The sequence below is a fragment of the Neocloeon triangulifer genome, unplaced genomic scaffold, assembly GCF_031216515.1.
Source record: "Neocloeon triangulifer isolate White Clay Creek 2 clone unplaced genomic scaffold, ASM3121651v1 ptg000003l, whole genome shotgun sequence".
NCBI lineage: Eukaryota > Metazoa > Arthropoda > Insecta > Ephemeroptera > Baetidae > Neocloeon > Neocloeon triangulifer.
Genome location: NW_026775546.1, coordinates 77,172 through 99,796, shown reverse-complemented (window position 1 = coordinate 99,796; position 22,625 = coordinate 77,172). Strand labels below are relative to the sequence as shown.

Here is a 22,625-nt window from a genome sequence, read left to right as displayed (position 1 = left end):
ACATAAATTGGTTTAGTTAAAAATCACTGAAGGGCTTTAGGTTCACTATTAATAGTCTCGTAGATTTTCTCTCCCGCGGCAAATAAAGGTTAAATTATAAATGAAGTATCCAAAATTTGTATACGTCTCTGAGTAAGAAATCTGTAATTTTGTTGTGCCTGAGCGAAGGTGGCAAAGCAGCTCATTCAACCCTTTGTATAATTTGTTGTTTGCGACCTATTTCTTGCTCCAAGGGGAGGTTGTGAGCGAGCCAGAAATGCAGTCGATGAGGCATATAGGCGCACACAAAGGAAACAATAAAAATAGCCCAAGGGTTCGTGCGCTGAGCGAAAAAGATCTTCCAGGAGAGGCAGTAAAAGGAAGAAAAATCTTTTTCGTCTCTCCTGCGGTCTGTGGAATCAGCTGATTGCTGCAAAAATCCATTTCTGTTTTTAATTATTTGCAATTGTTCTTAACGCAGCAAAATTATAAAACGTGCATCATTAAATTCTAAATAAATATTTTTACTTTGCCTGTTTTTCTCAAATTTTTCATAATATTTAAAGTGTCATTAAAATTAAAAAATGTGGATATTTGATAAATTTTTGAAAAAAGTTTCTTTTACTATCCAGAGACGTTTATTCTAGAATGGTAAACGTTTTGTTTGTAAAATTCTGACCAGCAGTTTTCTTAATAACACGCTCAATAGTTTTCCATTTTTGACGCGTTTTTTTTCACTTCGAATTTAATATTAAAAAAACAAAAAGGGTTATAAATTGCTCTGCAACAGAATTTTGTGCGCAAATATGTGCCACATATCTGGAATTTTTGAAACATTTTTTGGTACAAAAGAAAGTACAGTATTCAGCAAAATATGCTAATTTTTTAAGTTTTTTCTTAATAACTTGCTCGCGTTGACAACGAATTTTTTCAAAAAATTTGTAGACGTAGATAGGGCAAAAATGAAAACATCCATAAAATTTGGAGCTCACTGCTTTAATGGGAGATGAGAAATCAGCAATTAATACATTTGTCACGCCCAATTCTAGCGGCGCGAAAAAGCAGCCGTACGCTTATAGCAGAGTGAAGCCGAGATTTTAGATCACTTGGAAGCGAGAATTCAAATTTTTATAACTTTGCTCCTAATTAAAATAAAATGTTCATTTTTGAAAAAGGGGTTCAATTTTCTTTTTACCATCAACTTTTGTATCAAAAGTTTTTAGGTAACTTTATCTGGAACCTACATAATTGAACTTTAAGATTTTATGCTAATCGAAAAAATTTAATAAAAATCGAAAAAAAGTGAATTTTAAAAGTATAACAAAGAGATTATTTAAAATTTATATGTAATAAATAAATTTAAATATTTACTCGATATTTCAAAAGAATATTCTCACATTCGCTAGATATTGCAAATTTATTAAATATTTTATAAATATTTATGGAGTTTTAACAATGTTATATTTATTTATTTGGCATTTTAAATGTTTGACAATTTAAATATTTTAAATTAGATAAATGACAAACGAATTGTAAAAAAATCAAAGTTTGAGAGCAATTAAAATTGTTTTAATTACGACTAAAAGCTAAATTGCACACCGCGCTAGATAATTGACCAATATGGAAGTTTTAAATTTGATTCTGCTCTGCGTGAGAATGAAGGTGCATTAATTTTTTAAATGAGAGCTCAACCGCATTTTATTTAATTAAAACAGAGAATTGAATCACAGGCTAAGAGAAAAATTCCTGTTTACACCTTGCAGGCCCATGTTAACTAAAGTGTTTCTTTCTCTCGCACAACCTGCAGAAGTTGTCAGCCAGAGCACTTTTTCAATGATTATTTGAGACAATGTTGATCAATCTGGGGGTTTTCAATAGAGAGATTGAAAGACCCCAGACGGCCGCGGGTGACCCAGCTGACCGCCATCACCGGCCCCACGGCGCCTTGTTGTTCGCGAGCCAGGTATATGTGTTGCGCACTTGTCTTTTTGTTTTCTGGCTGTTTTTATGAGAAAATAATTTTATTTCCCATGGTTGCACAGCTCAAATTGAGCGATTGAGACTTATTCTTATGAGAACTGATAAATGACTACAACCCATAAGAAATTTGAATATAAAAAGTATGTTTAAACAGCACTTTTTTGCACAAAAATGATAATCATTATATCATTATTAATTAAACTAAACGAGTTCTGTTTTTATTTAAATAGTTCATCATAGCTCACTGTAAATGAACTTTTAAACTTTATTATTTATTATTTTATTATTTTAAAATTATTGATATATCAATGTGACATAAAATAAAAGTTAAATCATTCCTGCAGAGGTTACTGCTGGGCAGTTTCAACCGTTGTGGTGAATCTGTCCGAGAAAATATACCTGATTGATTTAATTGTCAAGAGTTGAAACTCTCCAGAAGGTGAAACTGTCCAGCGGCAGTGTTGCCGCTTGTAAACGTGGAGAGTTTCAACGCAACGGTGGAAACTGTCCAGTACTGGAAAATAACAATTAGCAGCATTATTTACAAGTTGAAACTGCCCAGAAGGTGAAACTGTCCAGCGACAGCGGTGCCACTTCTAACCCTGGAGAGTTTCAACTCAATGGTGGAAACTGTCCAATATTGAGAGCATTAAAAGATACAAATAATTACATCATTGCAATCGATTATTTGTCCCTCTCAAAATATATTATATACGATTCCATTTCTCACTTTTCTTGGTCATGCCCTCACAATTCACTCCTCCCCATATAAGGGTGTGTTTTTTGTAAATCCTCCATCTTTTGGACGGTTTCAACCCCTGGACAGTTTCAACTCTGGACAGTTTCCACTCTCCCGTCTGTGTATATGTTGTGTGTGTATAATTTTATTTATTTTTTATCTCGGTACGTTAGCGAAAACGTATTGTGTGCGCGGCGAAGAAATTGGCCCGCGGTGGCGGAGCAAATGTAATTCCAATAGAAAAGTGCCTGCGGGCGCGCACAATTTGCAAAGGTGGAAAGGGCTGGTTGGCGAATTGAATCAGCCAGCAAGCCATGCGCCAACTCTCTAATGTTTGAGTTTGCCGACCGCTCGCTTCGCTACAAGAGCAGTGAAATGAATCGATCGCGGGCACACACACGGCGCGGGGTCGCGCCGGATAAAAGAGCCGGCCCAATATACTATAATGTGGAGCGCCAAATGCGGCATGTGAGAGTGAACGAGCGAGCACGCCATGTTAGCCCCAGACCAGCCGCCGCGGCCCGGTGCATGCTTGCTGATTTTATCGCCCGCCGAGCGTGTACCGCGTTTAGCGCGATTTGCCTGTGCCTGCAGCCCCAGAGAGCGAGAAAATCGTCCGTCCGTCCGCCCTGTTTGTTGTTCGCGGATCGGCACGGAATGCGCCTGATTTCGCTTTGTGGCCAATATTGAATGCCCAACAATGAGCTCTGATGTTATCTTTGAGAAGAAAATAAAATCGAAAGAAAAACTCTAATCAAACTTTTTTTAATTCACTCCAAATTTCAAAAAGATTAATATATATGCATTGTTTTTCTCAGATATTTTTTATGATTTTCTCTATTTTCATCTATTTTGACACCATTTCAAATTTCTAAACTTTTTTGCCTTTTTTTTAAGAAATTTTTGCAGAATTCATAGAAGTTTCAATTCAAAATTCATTATTTGTTTTAAATTGGATTAAAAACAATTATTTATTTTAAATTCAAAATCGCTGCATTCATAAATTTTTATTTACTAAAAAAAAATGTAGTTTGAATTCTTTAAAAAAACTTTATTTTACCAATTCCTCATTTTTTTTGCCTGTACAGCTGTTTTAAATAAATAAATTAAATTCAAAATTTATTTCATCTCAAATTAAAATACGCACTAATGTCTCAAAATTGTATTTTTAAGATTATTGAAAAATATTTCTCCTTAATTTAGAGTTAAAATCTATAAATATGATTCATTTTCCAAGCTGAAATGACTGGGAATGACAATAAATAATGTCAATTACTATTAATATCCAGATTTCTGAGCTTGAGTTTCCAGTCTGCGTTGAATAATAGATTCATTCACCCTTTGGAAAGTGAAAATCTACTCTGAGAATTCCAGGAACAATATCCACTTCATCATATCGGCAGAACCGTTCCATTAACTAAAATGTCAAGAGATCTCATTCGAGCGTACCAAGAAGGAAAATTATATATAAATAAATAGTCGCAGATCGAAACAATCCGAATCACGTGGGCTGCAACGCGATCTGTTGCAAAACGGGCTAATTGGACGTTGTTTGGCGAGAAAGCGAATATCATGCCCGCCCTCGTCCGTTTCTCACTTTCGGCGAAAGCGAGAGCAGAGAGACGTGACTCCGAGGGTTGCTGTCGAGTGTTGGGTTTTGGGGCGTGTCCGTCTCTCGGATGGTTTTGAATAATACTCACTTTGGCGGTGGTGAGCACGTAGAGGAAGTCGCCACTTCGGTCCACGCTGGTGTCGGGCAGGATTGCGTTTCCAGGGTCCAGCACGATTTCCTCGTACTCGAAGGCCGAGTTGCCGTCGGAAATGAACACCTGAAACAGAAAATGAGAAGAGGGTCGTGAGATTCCATTTTGGTTTTTGAAATGAAATGTGGATATCAAATTATGCATATGTGCACGGAAATTTAACATGCGTAGATAGGAAGTTTATGCAGATTTGAAAAAGAAAAACACTGACGATAAGAATAAAATAACCGAAATCAGGATGAAAAATGATAGAAGTTTTTGGTACAAATAAATTCACAGTAATTTGGTTAATTTTTTCATTATTTACTGAAATTGTTTTCAGTGGAAAAATGTAAGTTGCTTATGATTTTATTTTTTTAGATTTGAAAATTAAAATTAAAAAATTAATACACCAAATTAGCCACAGAGATATTTCTCATTTCAAGAATTATCAATCTATGTTAATTGCACGCAGCCAAAGAATAATTGTTTTTAAAATAAAATAAAATAAAAATAGAAAATAAGGAACAAAACTTTAATTCGATCATGATCTCCATTGAAAATTCTTTTGAATGATTGTAAAAATATTTATAAATATTTTTAAATAAAATTTAATAAAATAAAATCAATTTGTTAAAACATTTATATTAAATTAGGAGTAAATTAAATAAATTTTTATTATTTATTTATAAAAATTTATGTAAGTTATAAGTTTAAAGTAACATTTACAATGGTTTTCACTTACAAAAATATAATACAATAATTTATTTTGCATTAATAAAAATTCATAAAATTTGGAAGTTTTCATTATTTAAATGACTTTTCAACTAAAAATACTATCTATGTTTGAAGAATTTCGGCTTTAAAATTTTGAAAGCATTTTCTTCTGCATAAAATGAAATTAAATGCCAAAAATTAATTCAATAATTGTGAGTATTTATAATTAAAAATTAAATCGAGCTTGTGCAAACAAAAATAATTTGCTCATATATTTGTCAGACATATTTCTCTTCAGCTCGTAATATCTCTTTTGTTCGGATTCTTATTTCATTAATTCTCCTTTGTATTAAACGTCCTTTCTATATTGCATTTAGAAAAAAAGCGAGCCTTTTCATCGTCAATGGCCGGTCAGACGTTAATATTGCAGCAGGACAGAAAAGTCGACAGCACTTGTCTGCCCTTTTCTGCAAAACAAAAGGTGAAAAGGGCCGACGCGGCGACGAGCTGAAGAGGAAATAAGATAGTAATGGAGATGGATATTTACAAAAGAGAGCAAGCAGGGCGGAATGCAGCGGCCGGACAGTGGCGAAAGAGGGTCATTGTCTTTCTCTCTTCCTCACAAAGATGCAATTTCGCGTTTTTTCGCTCGCCGGCGAACAAAATGCCAGCAGGCGGTGCAGCGGAGCTTGTTTGAATTGTAATGGATGGGACAACTATCGCCGTATATAAAAGAGCAGCGAAGCATCTTTTTATTTTCAGGCTGCATTTTATTTCAAATTATTATATACGAATTGCCTGCAATCGCCTGCGGCCGAGCAGGAATTAAAGGTAGTACCAGAGAGAGAAATAAAGATCGAGAGAATTTATTAGTGCAAAAACCCAGGAGGAATATCAGTGTAACCTTTTTTTGTCCGGCAGGTATAATGAACAATATTTGCCGGGGGCGGAACGTGAGAACAGCAGAGGCAAATCAGGTGGAATTAATTTAAATAGAAAATTTTCTCAGAAATAGAATATTATCAAAAATTTTAAGGAAATTTTTCTAAATTGTATTCAAATCTCTTTTGTTAATTACAAAAATTTAAACAACAACTCTTTATTTTTTGAAGCTTTAAAAATTAAATTTGAAACAATTTAAAGGGTCAATTACAATTATAGCAATGAAAAATTAATAAAAAAAATATAATGAATTATTTTTCTTTTTTAATTTAATTTTCTGTGTTAAAAAAGACAAACAAATTAACGTTTTTTTAATTTATTTTTTAGCATCTGATGAAAAGTGCCTCGCATTCCTCCACTTTTTAACACGCACGAGAAACAATTAAAAACAAGCGCCGCATTATACGTACAATCGCCACCACTTAACCAAATTTCCGTCCCGCCGCCGCAATAAACGTGTACGCAGCCTTTTTTTACAATCTCCTTTCTGCATTTTCGCGGGCCCGTATCATAAAGAGTAATACGACAAGCAAGGAGGTCCGACCCGCGGCCGACTGCTGGTAATATGCCAGACAGGGCATACCCTATAATTTGGCGCAGCAGCAGCAAAAAGAGAGAGAGAGAGAGACTCGGCGCAAAATAATAATAACAATCATTTTTGAGCTACAATAACAACAACACTGCTTTTCCATTGCGGCTTCAACGAGAAAATAATAACGCCAACACACCGCATAAAAAATTATATTCATTATAACTCTTCGGCAATGAGGGAGGAAAGTTGCTTCAAATTGAATTGAATTTTGTTCTATACCAAACCTTCATTTAAATTATAATATACAAAGTTTATACAAAAATTGAATGATTTTAATTTTATTGTCATACATTTTTCTCCTCATACTAACACAAAATGATTTATGCAAAAATTTGAAAAAAATATTTAGCATTTGATACTTTAAATATTGAAATCAAACGGATTTTTTTTCTCTAAAAATGCTCTTGCTTTTTAAATTAATTTATTGATCTTTGATGAATCCCAATTGAAACGAAAAATTAATAATTATTTCAACTAAACATTTTTTTTTTATTACATTAATTTGGAAAATAATTTTAAACGAACTTAAAGACAACCAATGCTGACTGCTTTGGATTTTTGATTTTGGACTTGTTAGGAAAATTCTTCAAATTTTGCCCATCAATTCAACGTTTTCTTCCCAAATATATCAATTATTTTTTCCAACATTTAAATTTTTTTTAACAATTATTGGATTCATGGCATAAGCCACAGTAATTATAATTTTATTTCTAGCAAATTCACCAAAATTTTCAAATCAGATTTGCTTTTGAAGCACCTAATATATAATTTAAGAGTCCTGCATGCAATGCAAACATTCACTCTTCATACTTAATATAATGTGTGGGGCAGCGGCGTGCGCAACACCCGTCATTATTTAGCGTGATGAAGGAAGCTGCTCTTCTCGTATTTCTCGTGTGTGGCCGCGAACGGAATATTTTATGATATTGTTATATTGCGGCTATACCGAGTTCGTTCTTCCTAAACGTTCGTGGCCGCACACATTTATGTACAAACACACAGATGGACGGTTGCGAGGCTTGTTCACGCCTCTCGTAAATTGGGAGAAAAATGATTTTAACTGCCCGGCGGACGGGTTGAAACGAGCCGAAAATCACGGAACGCGCGAGCTAACTTGAATAAATTGAGAGAAATGATTTTCTCCGGCACGACTCTTGCGACCTCTCGTCGCGTTTCGGACTGAATTATTTGACTCGGAATCGGTTCTACAATTCGTGAAAGCTGTATTTTGAGCATTTTATTATGGCTAATGCGGGTCTATTAAAAATCTTAAATTAATAAACTGTGAGGTCAAAGGCTATTGCAGAGGAAATCGAACCTTTTTCTAAACTGTTCAAATTGTTTGATTTTTCCTCAAATTAAAATCTTTAAATTGATTAATTTTATTTGTAGATTTTGAAATATAATTTAATTAAAAAATTTCCATAATTTAGATTTCTATATAAAAATTATTTAAAATTGTAATCAAACTTCCACTGTTGAATTGGAACACTTTTTTACTTCTGGTTTAAACTTCAATCCTTCATTGTAAACTCATTTCTTCAGTGTTAATCATTTCCCACACTTTCTCTTCACTGTTTCAGAAATTTATCTGGTTTATCTCGGCAACTCGATTCGTTGCTCAACCACTTTGGGAATAAACCGAGCGATCAAGTTGATTGAAACTAATCACCTCCCGCGAGTCGGCTCGGCAGGTATCATTGATTCAAATTAAGGTCTACAGAGAGCACCGAATTAGAATTCGTTCGAATTTCAACACGAGTTGCTTTTTTATTTCCTCTGAAGAGACGAAAAACTCGTTTCCAGCTTTTCAGCCTATGCCATGGAAATAAATCGGCAATTTTCGCCAATTAGCGCGATTTGAAAAAGTGCCAACGCGATCGGAAATCGACTGAGCTGAGAATTGTGTACATAAATAAACAGCTGCTGGATAATGTGTATAAATAACAATTCATATAAATAACTCTTCAGAAGTTGTCTATATGAGCGAGAGCAGCCAACTAATTTATGCCCGCAGGTCGATTCGAGATAATAAACGGAGAATTTAAAACTGATATTTTGATATGTCGCCCATAAATCATTACCTCCCTGCTTGCCGCAGAGAATTTTATTATAAGAAATACAATATATTCGCGTGAAGTCGGAGGAGCTGCAGCGGTGGCAATAAACGGCCCCGGGATTTTTTCAATTGCTGTGTTAATTTTTCCTCTCTCTCTGCATCCCAAAACACGAACGAACCATATATTTTGTATAATAATATTTATGGCTTTTTTTTTTCTTATTTCGAAAAACAGCACGGAGGTGGTGGAATTTGCTGAAGGTTGTAAAAGCAAGACTTGTGAAAATCGCGAAGGATGAGGCAATAAAATTCGCGAATCGCCGCCATTGTGTGCAGGCGCTTTTTTTTCAATTACTATTTATTTTACTATTCGCGCAGAGACTGTGAGGATTTATTGCGTTTTTCCGTCCGTTTTTATTGCGTTATGGCCCCCTTCGCGCGCGGATCAACGACTGACTGCGCCTCAATGGTTCTCTCTTTTTGTGGGTCCGGCGGCGGCGGAGGAGGAAAATGAATCGGCGATGGGGCTTTTTGCCATCTCCAGCGCGCGATTTCATTTGGAACTATTGGCTTGTGAAATGAGAGCCGTGCCGTCGCTTATGGCGAATCGACTTGGCAGATAGTAAAATGAGAACGAAAAAAGTCGGAAGCAGAATTGATATAAAAAAAAACATCAAGGGTTTTGAACCGACAAAATTCATTTCTTTGCCTTGCATTTATTTTTTTTTATCAAACACCAAATTACTTCAAAATTGTCAATTTTTATATCACAAGCACTAAAAACTCGGGAGAGATTAATTTCTTGAGATAATCATTGAAAAAATTGAAGGGTTGATATAATTTTGACCCTAAACATAATTTTGCCTACATAGAAATTACAAACACTCAACTAACCGGTAAATTTATTTATTTTCCAAGAGATATTTCATTGGAAAAAGCATAACAACTGGTAAAATTTATAAAAAAAAAACTCAACATCAAAATTATCCGGGTCGGTTTGTTATCAGAAGTCCTAAAATAAGAGAAAATGTTAAAATTTGAAGTAATTAAAAAAAATATAAAATATTAAATTATAACATAATTATAAATTTTTCTTTTAAACATTTTTAACAGAAAAGTAAGTTAAATTTTAATAATAAAAATATGGTGAGATAAATAGTGAGATTTTTAATACACCGAAAACAATATTTTTTTGCACAATATCATCACTTTAATTTGTGCTCTTAATAATTAATGAATTTAGTTTAATCAAATTATTAAAAAAATGCATTGCAATCATTGACAGACAGGACGCTCAGAGGGAGATACAAGATTCTTATTGCGTTCATGGATAGTAAAAAATCTTCACGTTTCAAAATACTAAATTAAAAATTATAATGATTAAATTAATACTCGATTGATTTAAAACAAGGAAAACTTGCGACAAAAATTGTATGGATAAATTATTTCATGTTTAGCGCCCTCGGGTAGGAATTGCCGATAAATTTTTGGACGTACCGCAAAACTCTTTGAGCTGCAACATTTATTAATTTCCCGGCCGGATGGCGCGCGGAAAAACACATGCGCACGCTGTTTCGAAAAATGTAAATAAAATCAGCGGAGCATTATTAAATCGGCTGCCTCATCAACGCATCGCTGCAGGTACCAATTATTGATACTCGCCCTTGTTTTGCACACATCGGCAAATTTTATTGCCTCGCATGAAAAAAGTGCTTAAATATTTTCGTTTGTGCGATAGCAGTGGCGCCGCACACACGCACGGTCTCTCTCGTGCGACACACAAGTATAAAAAAAATAATAAAAATAATGAATATACATGCTGGGGGTAAATCGGGCGCAACTTTCGTTTTAACTGTCCAGCGACGAGCGCTTTATTGTTTTCATATCATGCCCGGTTTCAAAAGCGCATTACCGAAACAAAACGGGCCTGGTTAAAAGTGGCCGCTTTCAATTTGACGCCGGAGCTAATTTATTCCGGCGCAACCTCTGCCGTCGGGGGGTTAAAAATTATTCAAAAACCGTTCTGTCGGTTGATAATATTGTCATGAACGCATGCGAGAGGACGTAAAAAGTTTTATAGAAAAAAATGAAAACCGGACGCAAGCGTTAAATAAATAAACAGACCGGTGCAATATTCAATCCAAATTTAAGCTACGACTGGATTAGAATAAAATCAAATTGATCTTTCATGTCATTTTAAAGAGCAGAGAAACGTTATTTGCAGAACTGAAAGTTAATCAAAGTAATCTAGAGCGTTGCAAAATATGGAAAATATATAATTTTTTAAGTAGCAAATTTATAAAAAGGAAACAAATTTAAACTGACTTCACCAAATCAATTTCCGTTGCAAAAAAGACGTCAAACTTTTAATCAACATTGCATTGATAAACCCTTAATATCAAATTTTGGGAAATAAATTAAAAATAAAGCTGGCTTTCAAGTTTAAATTGCGGCTCTTAATTGATGAAATAAAAATTGAGGTATTTTTCATTTATTGCAAGGTTTGAATCAGTTTAAAATTTAAACTAAATTCAAGTTTCCAGAATATTTGTAAATATTTAAAAAAAAAATCATTGAAAACACAAAATGTTTAAAATGAATTTTCCATTTTGGCGTTCATGCGCCAATTTATAGCCGAGATGTAAAACAATCACTCATTTTTTTCATTTTTATGCTTTTCTTTCTTTTAGTTAAAAATACAATGGAATTTTACATTAAGCAAATAATGCAGTTTGAAATTAATAAGTAATTAATTTCCAACCATGCAAAAACATCAAAGGCGTTTTTAATCACCGAGTGAGCACATAAAAAATTCTCCAGAGGCGAGTTAATTGCGCAAAGTTTGCGATGCTCAATGAGAGAGGTGGTGGTGCTAAAATCGCTCGCCCCATTTGAACACGAGTGGGCTGTTATTCAGCGGCGCGTGCAGGGCGAGGATGTGTGTGTGGCGCGGCGTGGGCGAATTTCATTTCATTCGTTTGCACCTCTCGGCTGCCCTCGAATTCGCAGCACGCGCCCGGCACAGACGCGCGTGTGTAAAACACACATACACATTTTATTGTGCGTTGTTCGAGTTTGTGTGTGCATTTAATATTTGCTCACGTAAATGTGCCGGTAAAATTCTATGAGCGGCGGCACAATGCTGAAGGGAGTTGGAGCGAGAGAGTGAAACACACACAAACGCCGGCCGACCGAATGAAAGTCATCAGCAGTTTATTACCCAGTGCGCGGCTTTTGTCTGTGTTGCGAAAAGTGGCGAAAATTAATTGCAATTGTTTCCACGTGGCTAACTATTGAGGAAAAAATTATTAAATTTGTTCCAAAGAGAAGATTTTTTAATAAAATTGGTGTTCCGATTGAATGATTTGGATTTTTTGTTAGTCAAAATTATGAAAATAATGGAAATTGTTTCCAAATGATTAGCTATTTTGAGAAGAAATTAATGTAAAGTTCTAATTGGTGATTTTTTGAATTCAAAATTGATTGTTCAGAGGAAAAAAATAATAATTATTGGAATATTAAAATTTGTGGTAGGCTGGCTTTGAATTTTTTTGGAAATTTGAAATAGCAGAAAATATTAGCAATTGTTACCAAATGGTTCATAAAATAAAATATTTAGGAGCTTGTTTTATTTTATAATTTTATTATTTTTATTGCATAAAATTAGAAATAAACAGAAATTCAAAAGTTGCTCTATAATTATTGGAAAACGAATAAATAATTTTTTCCAAATTTATATATTTCTGCCGATTTGCTATTTTTTGATTTTTTTTTAATTTAAAGTGGTTGAATTGGCGGGGATTTCTATTTGTTCATTACTAAGGGTAATTAATAAATTATTTATAATTTGTAAAAAGTGAATGCTTTTTTATAAATTTGCAGTCTGCAGTTTTAACAATTTTTATAATTATCTTTTCATTTTGAATTCCTCTTTTTTAACAAATCCAAGGTATAATAATATTTTACTCTCATTTTTTATTATTTTATTGCGTGGGATTTTTCCAAATTATCCTTTTTAAGCTTCACAGGGACGGAAATGCTTAGGATTTATTCAACTATGTTTTTTTATCTGAAAACTCATCAAATTTCAAAGAGAGCTGGAAATACTCAGAGAGCCAACGCCGGATTATTTGCATTTTATGAACGCATTGTGCGGCCCGTGTGCCCTTCGAGTGCCCTCTCCATCCGAAAAAGCCATACATCTCTCTTTTCTCTCTCTCGGTGGAAATATTATTTTTATATTTTTCCAGCGGCCGCGATGGAATTCGACGAGTTCGTGCTCGCGCATTAAGTAGTAGCACATCAAACAGCACGACGAGAGCTCACTCTTTATTTATGGAACTCGCGGATGGCCAGTCGCTCTCCACCTTTGTTGTGTTAATTCGATGGCATGCGGCGGAGAGGACCCTGGAAATTTTATATGATATATAAATGTGCCCTTATTACGAGAGTGGGTCTTTCGGTAATTTTGGGTGGAAGCATCACCGGAAGCTGCCCGGCCGAAACAATGGGCCTCTCATCAAGCTCAGCCTTTTTCCTCTCTGTATCATTTCATAACTGCGGCGGCAGCGCCGGCACAAGCAAAAGCCGCAGACGATGCCGGCGTTGGGTTTCCTTCCAGGCCGAGAGCGAGTGAGCGACCGCAAAGGGCGAGCCTTTGACCCGACCAAGAGTATCGGATGCGCCACACAGAGAAATCGCGGGCGAAATTGTGTAAGGCAAGAGAGGAGACCTCTTATCAAACTTGGTATGCGAATTTGAATTACGTAACAATAAGGAATGCGTCAAAATATAAGAAGATTGACCTTACATTATATTATAATAGAACAAATAAAATTGATATTGCCAAATAATTTATGAATTTAGTTTTTATAGGGAATTTAGTATGATATATTATATTGGCAAATAAAAAATATAAAAAGCAAATAATTTTTATTTCTAAATTTTAATTTGACTGCACATTTTGAGAAATTTTTAATTCAGAAATGTTTCAGATTTTAATTAATTTTTCTTGCATACATAGTATCAAAGATAAGAATTAATTTTTATATTTAGAAATAAATTTATTAAATAATATTCTCCAAATTGACTTTCAATCATTCCAATTGCGATTCCACTCCACGAAGTGATCAGAGCTGAAAGTGAGCTACGTGAATCAAGTAATTCTCATTTAGTATAAAAATTTACTTCTGAACTCCTCAATATAAATAATAAAAATTTAATTTTATCCTTCAAAAAAACATAAAATTATGAATCCATAAAGCGAAAATTTTGATTTATTAACAAAAAACTTTAATATATATTATATTTGTATATACAAATTTAATATAAAAACTAAAATGAGAAAATAAATAATAAAAATTTCTTTTATTCTTTTAAATTTATTTTACATTTTTATGAGATTTAGGACAAAATATTCTTGTTCCCCAAAATGGCGTGCCTTTTGCTGCCGGATCTCTCCTCTCTCTTTTCTTATTTCTTTTCCACTACTTTTCTCTTTCATGTGAAAACGACCGCGACTGCTTTGCATAATTTCAATTACACATACATCTCCCGCTTTAGGAGTTATACGCATTGCCCCAGAAAAAAGTATTACAAAAGTTTCCGGGCCGCTTCAACAGCTCTCGCCGAATGTAAAAATGCAAAGCGAATCGATCCGCGGCGGCGGCGGCAACCCTTTTCTCACGTGCGCGCCTCTCACCATCCATACCGCCGCCCTTTAGCCAAACAATGAAGTTGTACTATTATTATTATTTCATTATGCTCGGTGCGTTCCTCTTGTATATTTATTCTCGCTCGTTTTCCTTAATTCTCGACGACGAAGAAATAGCGCAAAGGGGCGTGGGCGTTGAAAAACGCTCGGCACATAATTCAAGCGTCACGAGTCGGAAAATGCCTCTTTTTCTAGGATATAATATATAATGCGATGTGTATTTTTTTTATTTTCATTCTCGGCGTGGTCGTGATTCTGATGACGATAATGAGGCACCCATTGTGTTGCTTTTATCCAAAAGCGGAGGACGTTTAATTAATTGTTTTTCGCTCCGGCTCGTCTCTGTGGGAAAAACTAAACTTGAGCCTCTGCTTTGCTGCTTTTTGTTTGAGCAGCGAAACCCTTTGCAGATTTTCAATCAAGCAGGTTTTCAACAAAAAGCGCTGATTGGATTACTTCTGTTGTATTATTATTTCAGCAAAAAATAAAAACGTTAATACCATTGTCGCACGTCAAAGCTTTTTTCAACCGTATGCAGGAAATTCAATTGAAGTTTTGTACAGAGGAGAGTGTTGTGTTCAAGGTTTGGATGAAAGGGATCGATCACCGCGTTTCGCTCCGAATCGAATTAATTAATTTCCTCCAAAATAGGCAACATTCAATTAATCCAGATCATTCGAATTTGATTAATGATGTAAATCAGGCATCCCGTTAGTCCAGAGTTGTGTGTATACATTTTTGGTTAATTAATTATTTTGATTGGAAACTCACCTTTTTGAGACGGCCGTCCTTGGTGCCGAGGAATGCAACCGTGTGCCGCTCCGTCGTTGCTATGGTGACCGAAGTGAGCGACGTGTCGGGGAATTGAATCACAGCTCGATTGATGATTGGCGTCTTGCCTGAGATTTTCAATCCCACCTCGCAGAAATTCAATATGTTGCCCGTGGTCTGTAACACAGAAATTAGCAATTTAGAATGGGATTGGATTCCATTACGGGATTTGCTGGGAGAGCGGATTTGCTTCTGGGCAATGAAGGGTTACATAATTTGGGCTTTTCAAAAACTAGAAATTTCAAAAATAAAATGAACAGAAAACTCCTAATAAAATCTTTATTTAAAGACCCACTCCGGTCATTTGTATTGCTCTTTATTATGAAAGATTGCTAAATTTTGAGCATATCTTGTGAAAATACTATGTGAAAATTCCAAACCGTTGCGTCACAATAAAAAAAAACAAAAAAAAAAAAAACAATTCAAGTGATATTTCCGTCAGTTTGGTCCAAAAACTGCAGGTTTTTGTCACTTGTGGCGCTGCAATCGCTGATTTTGCTGAAAACTTGGCAAAATCAGCGATCGCAGCGCTATAAGTGACTGAATCCTGCAGTTTTTGGAACAAATTGACGGAAATACCCCTGCAAATCAATTCTCACGTTTTTTGCACGAATTACTCGTATTAGGTTTTATTTTGATTGTGACGCAACGGTTTGGTCTTCATATAGTGTTTTCAAAAGATCTACTCGAAATTTAGCAATCCTTCAGAATAAAGATAAACACATATGGCTGGAGTGGGTCTTTAAAATTATACATTTTTTCTTTATTAATTTAAATTAATATTATTTCACTCTATCAAATAATTCTGATTGATATTTAAAGCAGGTAATACCGGCAGATATAAATCTGGAATTGGCACGTAATCAAACTCCAATAATTGCTTTTCATCCCAATATTTGCAGTTCGGCTGCAGTGTCTATTTACAACGGCGCCCGAGCTAAATATTTGGCCTCCCCATCTGTACCTTATCCTATTAATTTATGCATACACAAATAGCGAGTACCGGTCGGCCACCCTATCTAATCTAATCGCCATTGATTATCTGCACGGTGCACACGCACTGACCATTGATGAAGAGAGAGAGGAGCATTAGTTTCGAACTAGTCGCTCGGAACGATCCTCCACGGACCTAGCAAATGGCAGCGTTCCAATCGTTTGCGGTGTGTCTGCTACTGGTGCTCTTTTCCAGAGGTACACATTCATAGATAAACTCGAGACATAGCCGCCGACTCATTCATTTTGCACGCCCTCTTGGGCATTGATTGGCCTCCTTCCGGTTTTCCCACACAAGTCCATTCGCCAGCACAAATTGATATTTATGCGTTTAAAATTGAATTTTTTGGAAGATTTCTAAGTTAAATGTGATTTTCTTATAAAAGAAAAGGATTGAACTTAAGAGAAAAAAACTGTTTTTTAATTTTATTACCAAAACTTTTTAAAATTAAAATTTTTTAAAGTTAAATTCTATATTTTTTGTTAACTGATACTCGTGTTTAACTTTTAATCAAATAAAATCATTATTTAAATTATTTTTACAATTTATATTGACTGTTTGTACAAGTTTTAAAATTAAAAAATTTATTGCTTTTCTGTCCTAGGTTTTTTTTTAGAGTTATCAATTTGATGAAATTTAAATAAATAGATTCTGGATCTATAAATATAGAGGAGGAATTATAGTACTATGTATATTTCAGGAAATTCTAAATCCTGTTTATAAGTAACAAATATTGATTCAGATTCGTGTTTTTAGAAAATAATTTTTAGGCATGTGTAAATTTTTACCAAAAGAAAACAAATGATTTAACCACGAAACATAATTTCATCATTTATCAAGAAAAGTTATTTATATGACTGCAATCTTCTGCAGGCTTTCAAACTCAATCAGACACTTCAAAGTTTTTGATAGAGTTAGATTTTTTTCTATTTTTTCTCTCCCGCATCAAGATATAATTTTATAAAGATTAAAGCACAGAAATATAAAATTATTTAAAGGAAAAATATAATAATTGAATTTCAACTCCTACTCTCTTGACATCGCATCTAACCCGTTCGTTTGATTTTTTTCCAAATCGCAAAACGACCATTCATTGTTGTTTGGTACGTGTCGGTGCACACAGAGCGCAGGATGCAGAATATTATGTTTGTTCACAAACACATTCCGCCGCCATATGCTGCACGAAAATCAATCGCGAGAAGGGACAATCTGCATACTGATTGTTGACGGTCCGACGCGCGGCAATCACCACAATGTGTTTGTTTTCAATTCACGTCGTCAAAATGCATATGAAGTTGTCCCAGAGAATAATTGATCGCGTGCTCACAGTTGTATTGGAAAATAACAAACAAACAATCGTTGGTTGACAGCTCGAGCGTCGGAATCGCCACATCCGGAAGAGCAACCGGAAGTGCACAATGTCACCGATCCGTACTCGCAAATCACCTTCTATTTGTTTACCAGGCAAGTATTTAAAAATTAATACGTTCATGGACGAGTTTAAAATTTGTGATTTTCTAGGTTCAACCCCTCGGTGGCTAATCAAATTTACGTTGGAGACCTAAACGGTGCCAACTTCGACCCTGCAAAATCGACCAAATTTTTGGTCCACGGCTTTGCGGCGCAAGCCTTTAATTCGTGGCCGCTTGACATGAAAGACGGTATGAAAATTACTAAAAAAAAGAAGTTAAAATTAAAACGCTAATATTCGCAAAATTAAATTTAATTCAAACAAAACCTAAATTTTATCTTTTTAATCTTTTTGATTTTTTTTTTTAATTTTTATCTCAAACATTTCTGTTTCATTTTTCAAAATTTCTTATCATTGAATTATTAAAATGAAAATCTGAAATAATACATAAAAAAGGGTTAAATTTTAAACTTACAATTAGTCGCGTAATATGGTTAATTTTGAAATCAATTTAATTTTCATTTACATGTTTTCTATAAATAAAATAATTTATCCAGCCTTTCTCGCCTTGGAGGATTGCAACGTGATCACCGTGGACTGGGCCGGATTGGCCGCCGCCCCGGACTACGTGGCCGCCCGGGCGAACGCTCGACCCACCGGCGAGTACCTGGCCGAGATGTACTTCTTTTTGGAGGGCCTGGGTTTGAGCTTCGACTCGATGCACTGCGTCGGCAAGAGCTTGGGATGCCACGTGTGCGGATTCAGCGGCAAAGCTGTTCTTAACGAGACCCTAGTGAGTTTCGAGTGGTTTCAAGTTCATACGTGAGGCCAATGCCGAATGTTCAGCCCAGGGACGAGTGTAGGGTCCGAAGGGGGCACCGAAAGGGGTGCAAAATTTTATTTATTCATTCAAAAACGGCTCCGTTATTTTCATAATTTTTAATGCATTAGAAGAAATCAAACGAAAATTTGAAGGATTGGGCCCAAGACCAAGATTTGTCAATTAATTCTGCCCGAGCCTTTTATAAAATTATTGTTATTATTTATTCTTAAAATTAACCACGTCAAATTTGAATAACATAAGAAGAAATGGGTTAAAAATTTTAAATTGATCAAATAGGAAATGCTTAAGAAAATATTTAAAACATTTTAATAAATAAAATCAATCGATTTATAAAAAAAAATATCTTTTACTAAAATCAACAAATAATTTCAAATTTAAATTACTTTTAAATAATCTTTGTCTATCGCTGTCAATTATTATCATTTTCTTTATAATTAAAATTTTTACTGGGTTGGAGGTTTCCCCTTTATTTCCCGCTTTTGGGCGGAGGTTTTCATCAAGCAACCCTTTCACTGGACGCGTTTGTCAGCGGCGAGAGTGGGCCGGCGGTGTTTGTAAATCAAATTGAGCAATTGATCGAGTCCAAACAATAGACACTCGTCCGCTCGTCCATTTCAAAGCTGATTCGCGCCGATTGTTTTCGCTCTCGGCTTTAATCCAATACACACAATTGTCTCCCGTCCGACGACAGCCCGAATTTCCGAGTTAATTTGCCCACATGATGCTTGCGTGCCCAGAAACGGAATTGGGGAGAATCGTCTGCAGGCGACAATTGAATCCGGGGACGATCGAATCAATAAAAACAAAAATTAAACCCCTTTCCTCAGATCGGATTAATCTTTCTTTTTATAGGGATTGAAATTCTTACAACTTCTAAAACTATTTTGAACGATAACTTCAATTTAGAAAAATTTGGTCCATTAAATTTCTTTAAACGAGATTTCCAGATTTTCAAAGTAAAATTTACAGCCCACGTTTTTACAAAATCATCTTTTCACACTATAAAGTCAGTTTGATTGAAATTTCATTAATTTTCGTCCGACAGGTTATGAGATGGAAATTGTTTTATAAATTTCAATTAAACAAGGCAATATTAATTTCGATAAATTCAAATTTTGGAGGTTAATCAAAGCTATATCATGTGCTGCTTTTACTTACAAATTTCCATCAAAATCACTCAAACCGATTTTCAGCTGGAATTTGATAAATCTTGATTAAATTTATAAATAATTAATATTTTTCTAGAATTTAATTGGCCGCATTTCCGGTATGGATCCCGCACTGCCTCTGTTTGATATCGACCGTCCGGAGAACCGACTGTCCATCGAGGACGCCGCCCTGGTCGACATCATGCACACCTGCGGTGGAGTCCTCGGGTTCGAGAAACCCCTCGGCCACATCGATTTCTTCCCCAACGGGGGCGTGCCCGTGCAGCCCGGATGCAGCCCTGACATAACCGGTAAAAGCGATGCACCGCCGAAAACTTAAATAATTAATTATATTTTGAAAAAGGAAATTGCAGCCACAGCCGGGCGGAATCTTTCTACATCGAGTCGATCCCGCTGAATAATTTCCGAGCCGTGCAGTGCGAGAGTTGGGAGCTCTACTTGACGGGCGCCTGTGTCGATAATCCGTTCACTTTTATGGGCTACTTGTTTGATTTCAGGTGCGAATTCGGTGAAAGCCGTTTGCCGTGCGTGTGGTCTTGTCCGTTTTTATTATATTGGCTTTTCGTGTCTGTTCGCAGCTTGACCGGCAACTTCTTCCTCGAGACTGCCAGCGAGGCTCCGTTTGCTCTCGGGTGAAAATTGGAAAGAAATCAGCCGAATCGACAACAAAGATTGATGATATAATTTGAAAAGTGATATAAATTAATAAACAAATTTTTTAATGAAATCCTGCTTAATTCTTGGTACAAAAAATTTAACCAATTTTATTTTCAATATTTTAAATGGCTCTGGCTGAGATAGAATTCAATTAATTTATTTCTAGCAAGTTAAGTTTTAGTTATAACGTTAAAGTTGAGTAATTTTGTTGTTTTAATAAAAAATTATTTAGCTAATATATTTTTTTTCTTTAATTTTGTCTATTAATTTCACACCTTACTGTAATTTTAATCATATCCATGAAATGAGCTGCTACAGTTTTCGAAAATATACATGAGATTTTAAATCTAGAATTAATTAACTTTGACTCTTTTGTTCACCATTTTGAGCTATTTACTGATTTAAGTTTTTTTTTTAATTTCAAGGACTGCTAAGAGTTTGCATAATATGCAAAAAAAATTAATAATTTGATGCATCATATTGAATTGGAGAATTTTGTATAATTATTGCATATATTTTTGTCCACATATTTACATACAAATGTTTAAAAAAAAAGTAAAAAAGAGAGTAAAATAGACTTAATTAATTCATATAATTATTTTTATTAATATTTTAGTTTTTTACTTCTTAAAATCGATACAAACATTTTACGTTTTTATATTTCATTGGTTTTAGTTGCTACAAATTAAATAAATTTATGCATATTCGGCTTAAATTGCAGATTGAATAAGTTTCCACTTGTAAGGAAGAGCTTTCTTGCTTATTCCATAATTACAAGTCCCAAAGCTGAAATTCAACAGCCCTAATTTGATTTCCAGCATGCGCGCGGAGAACGGGTCTGTTTGGAATTGCATTCCTCGCACGGCTCTGGCGACGCCGTTTCTCACGCATCTGCTGAATATGTGTGTGCGAAATCTAGCGTAGGCGTGCCTGGATTATTATCAAATTACGTCCCAGCCCACATATATATAAATTTCATACACGCACCACCTTCCTCTCTTCTCTAATTCGGAAATTGAATTAAAATACAGAGACCGCACCGAAATTTCACGCACCATTAAAATCTGCTTTCATTGAAACAGCAGCGGCTCGAATTGTTATTTCATATTAATGTTGCACACCATTAACTTTTATTATTATATGCACACACTAGAAAAATTAGGCTGACGCCGCTGGAAATGAATATTGCTATGCCGAGAGAGCAATTCCGACTAATTAGCTCTGGTGCATAATTACACTTCCCATTCATTGCGCAAAACAATCGTCCCACAGCAACGCGAGGGAATTTTTAACTCGAAATAATTAATTTCCATGAGAATCTTCTTCGTCGTGTTATTATTTTAGTGTATGCAATCGCTGACGACGCGAATTCCATAGGGGGTTGTGTGTGTTTTGTTCAGTACCGTCGCGAATTTAATCTGATTATATTGCTTTGTTTGTTTCCTTCCTCTTGAATATATAAAAAAAGAGCAAACATGAGGGATCTTTCTGCTGATCATCGTTGGCGGAATTTTTTTAAAGAAACGAGCGAATCAATTTGTCTGCTTCCCCCCTTGTTTTCCCATGATTTATTTTTATTCCTTGTTAATGGGATGCATCGCCCGGGGGTGAGTGCGCGCCTCTCCTTTCATCTCGTTATGCAAAGATGATGTTTCAGAAATTTTACAATTTGGCAAAGTGCGTATATATAAATTTATGATATTTCTCTGCGAGAGGAAGACCCTTGTTTGAGAAAGAAGGGTGGAAATTTCATTAACTTTTTGATTAGGGAAATTTTAAAAATTTATGAGATCCAGCAATCGTTGTAAATTTTGTAAGAACGACCATTAAAATGAGCTTATCAATTTGTAATTTATGAGGAAAATGAGTTTTTTATGCAAGATAATAAGGTGCGCTCAATATTTTCCTCGTGACATTTTGATAGGAAATTTTTCTGCAGTTTAAACATCATTAGCATTCAAAAATGAATAAAGTAAAATAAACCGTGGTTTCTACTTGACTTTTTGAATCATATCAATCAATTCCCAGATGAATACAAAGCTGTCTAGGTTTTTTTTTTTAAATACATTATTATCAATAATGATCAAAGATGACTCAAAAGACAACCAGACTTCTTATTTCTCTGAAAATGCACAAATGACTATAACTTTTGGATACAAAAGTTTCAAATTTTCTTGAATCCTTTTAATTAATTGAAGTTCCTATTTTCAGCATTGTTTTTTTTTGGAATTTTAAATCTGATATAAAATTGGGAAA

General features: G+C 34.8%; 2 protein-coding genes across 8 annotated transcripts in view; one reads left to right on the top strand and one right to left on the bottom strand.

Annotated features, from left to right (window-relative positions):
* LOC132193187 (plexin-B) overlaps positions 1-22,625 on the bottom strand; it is a 98,729-nt gene that overhangs the window by 39,134 nt on the left and 36,970 nt on the right. For all 7 annotated transcript variants that reach the window (XM_059613657.1, XM_059613663.1, XM_059613658.1 and 4 more), the window contains exons 4-5: positions 15,235-15,411; positions 4,399-4,527 (exon numbers count right to left, since the gene is read on the bottom strand). In XM_059613657.1, the coding sequence (XP_059469640.1) occupies positions 4,399-4,527; positions 15,235-15,411 (306 nt within the window). The remainder of the gene's footprint in view (positions 1-4,398; positions 4,528-15,234; positions 15,412-22,625) is intronic.
* On the top strand, positions 16,348-20,439 carry LOC132192551 (lipase member H-like). The gene is made up of 7 exons (XM_059612556.1): positions 16,348-16,485; positions 17,659-17,752; positions 17,810-17,949; positions 18,257-18,492; positions 19,789-20,002; positions 20,056-20,209; positions 20,291-20,439. The coding sequence occupies exons 1-7, from the start codon at positions 16,431-16,433 to the stop codon at positions 20,346-20,348; spliced, it is 951 nt and encodes a 316-aa protein (XP_059468539.1). The 5' UTR covers positions 16,348-16,430; the 3' UTR covers positions 20,349-20,439.

Excerpts from the sequence above, each read along its gene's own strand:
- LOC132192551 (XM_059612556.1), top strand. The coding sequence starts at position 16,431 with ATGGCAGCGTTCCAATCGTTTGCGGTGTGTCTGCTACTGGTGCTCTTT. Across the intron at positions 16,486-17,658 it reads ACTGGTGCTCTTTTCCAGAG|CTCGAGCGTCGGAATCGCCA; the intron begins GTACACATTCAT and ends GTTGGTTGACAG. Across the intron at positions 18,493-19,788 it reads CTGTTCTTAACGAGACCCTA|AATTTAATTGGCCGCATTTC; the intron begins GTGAGTTTCGAG and ends ATATTTTTCTAG.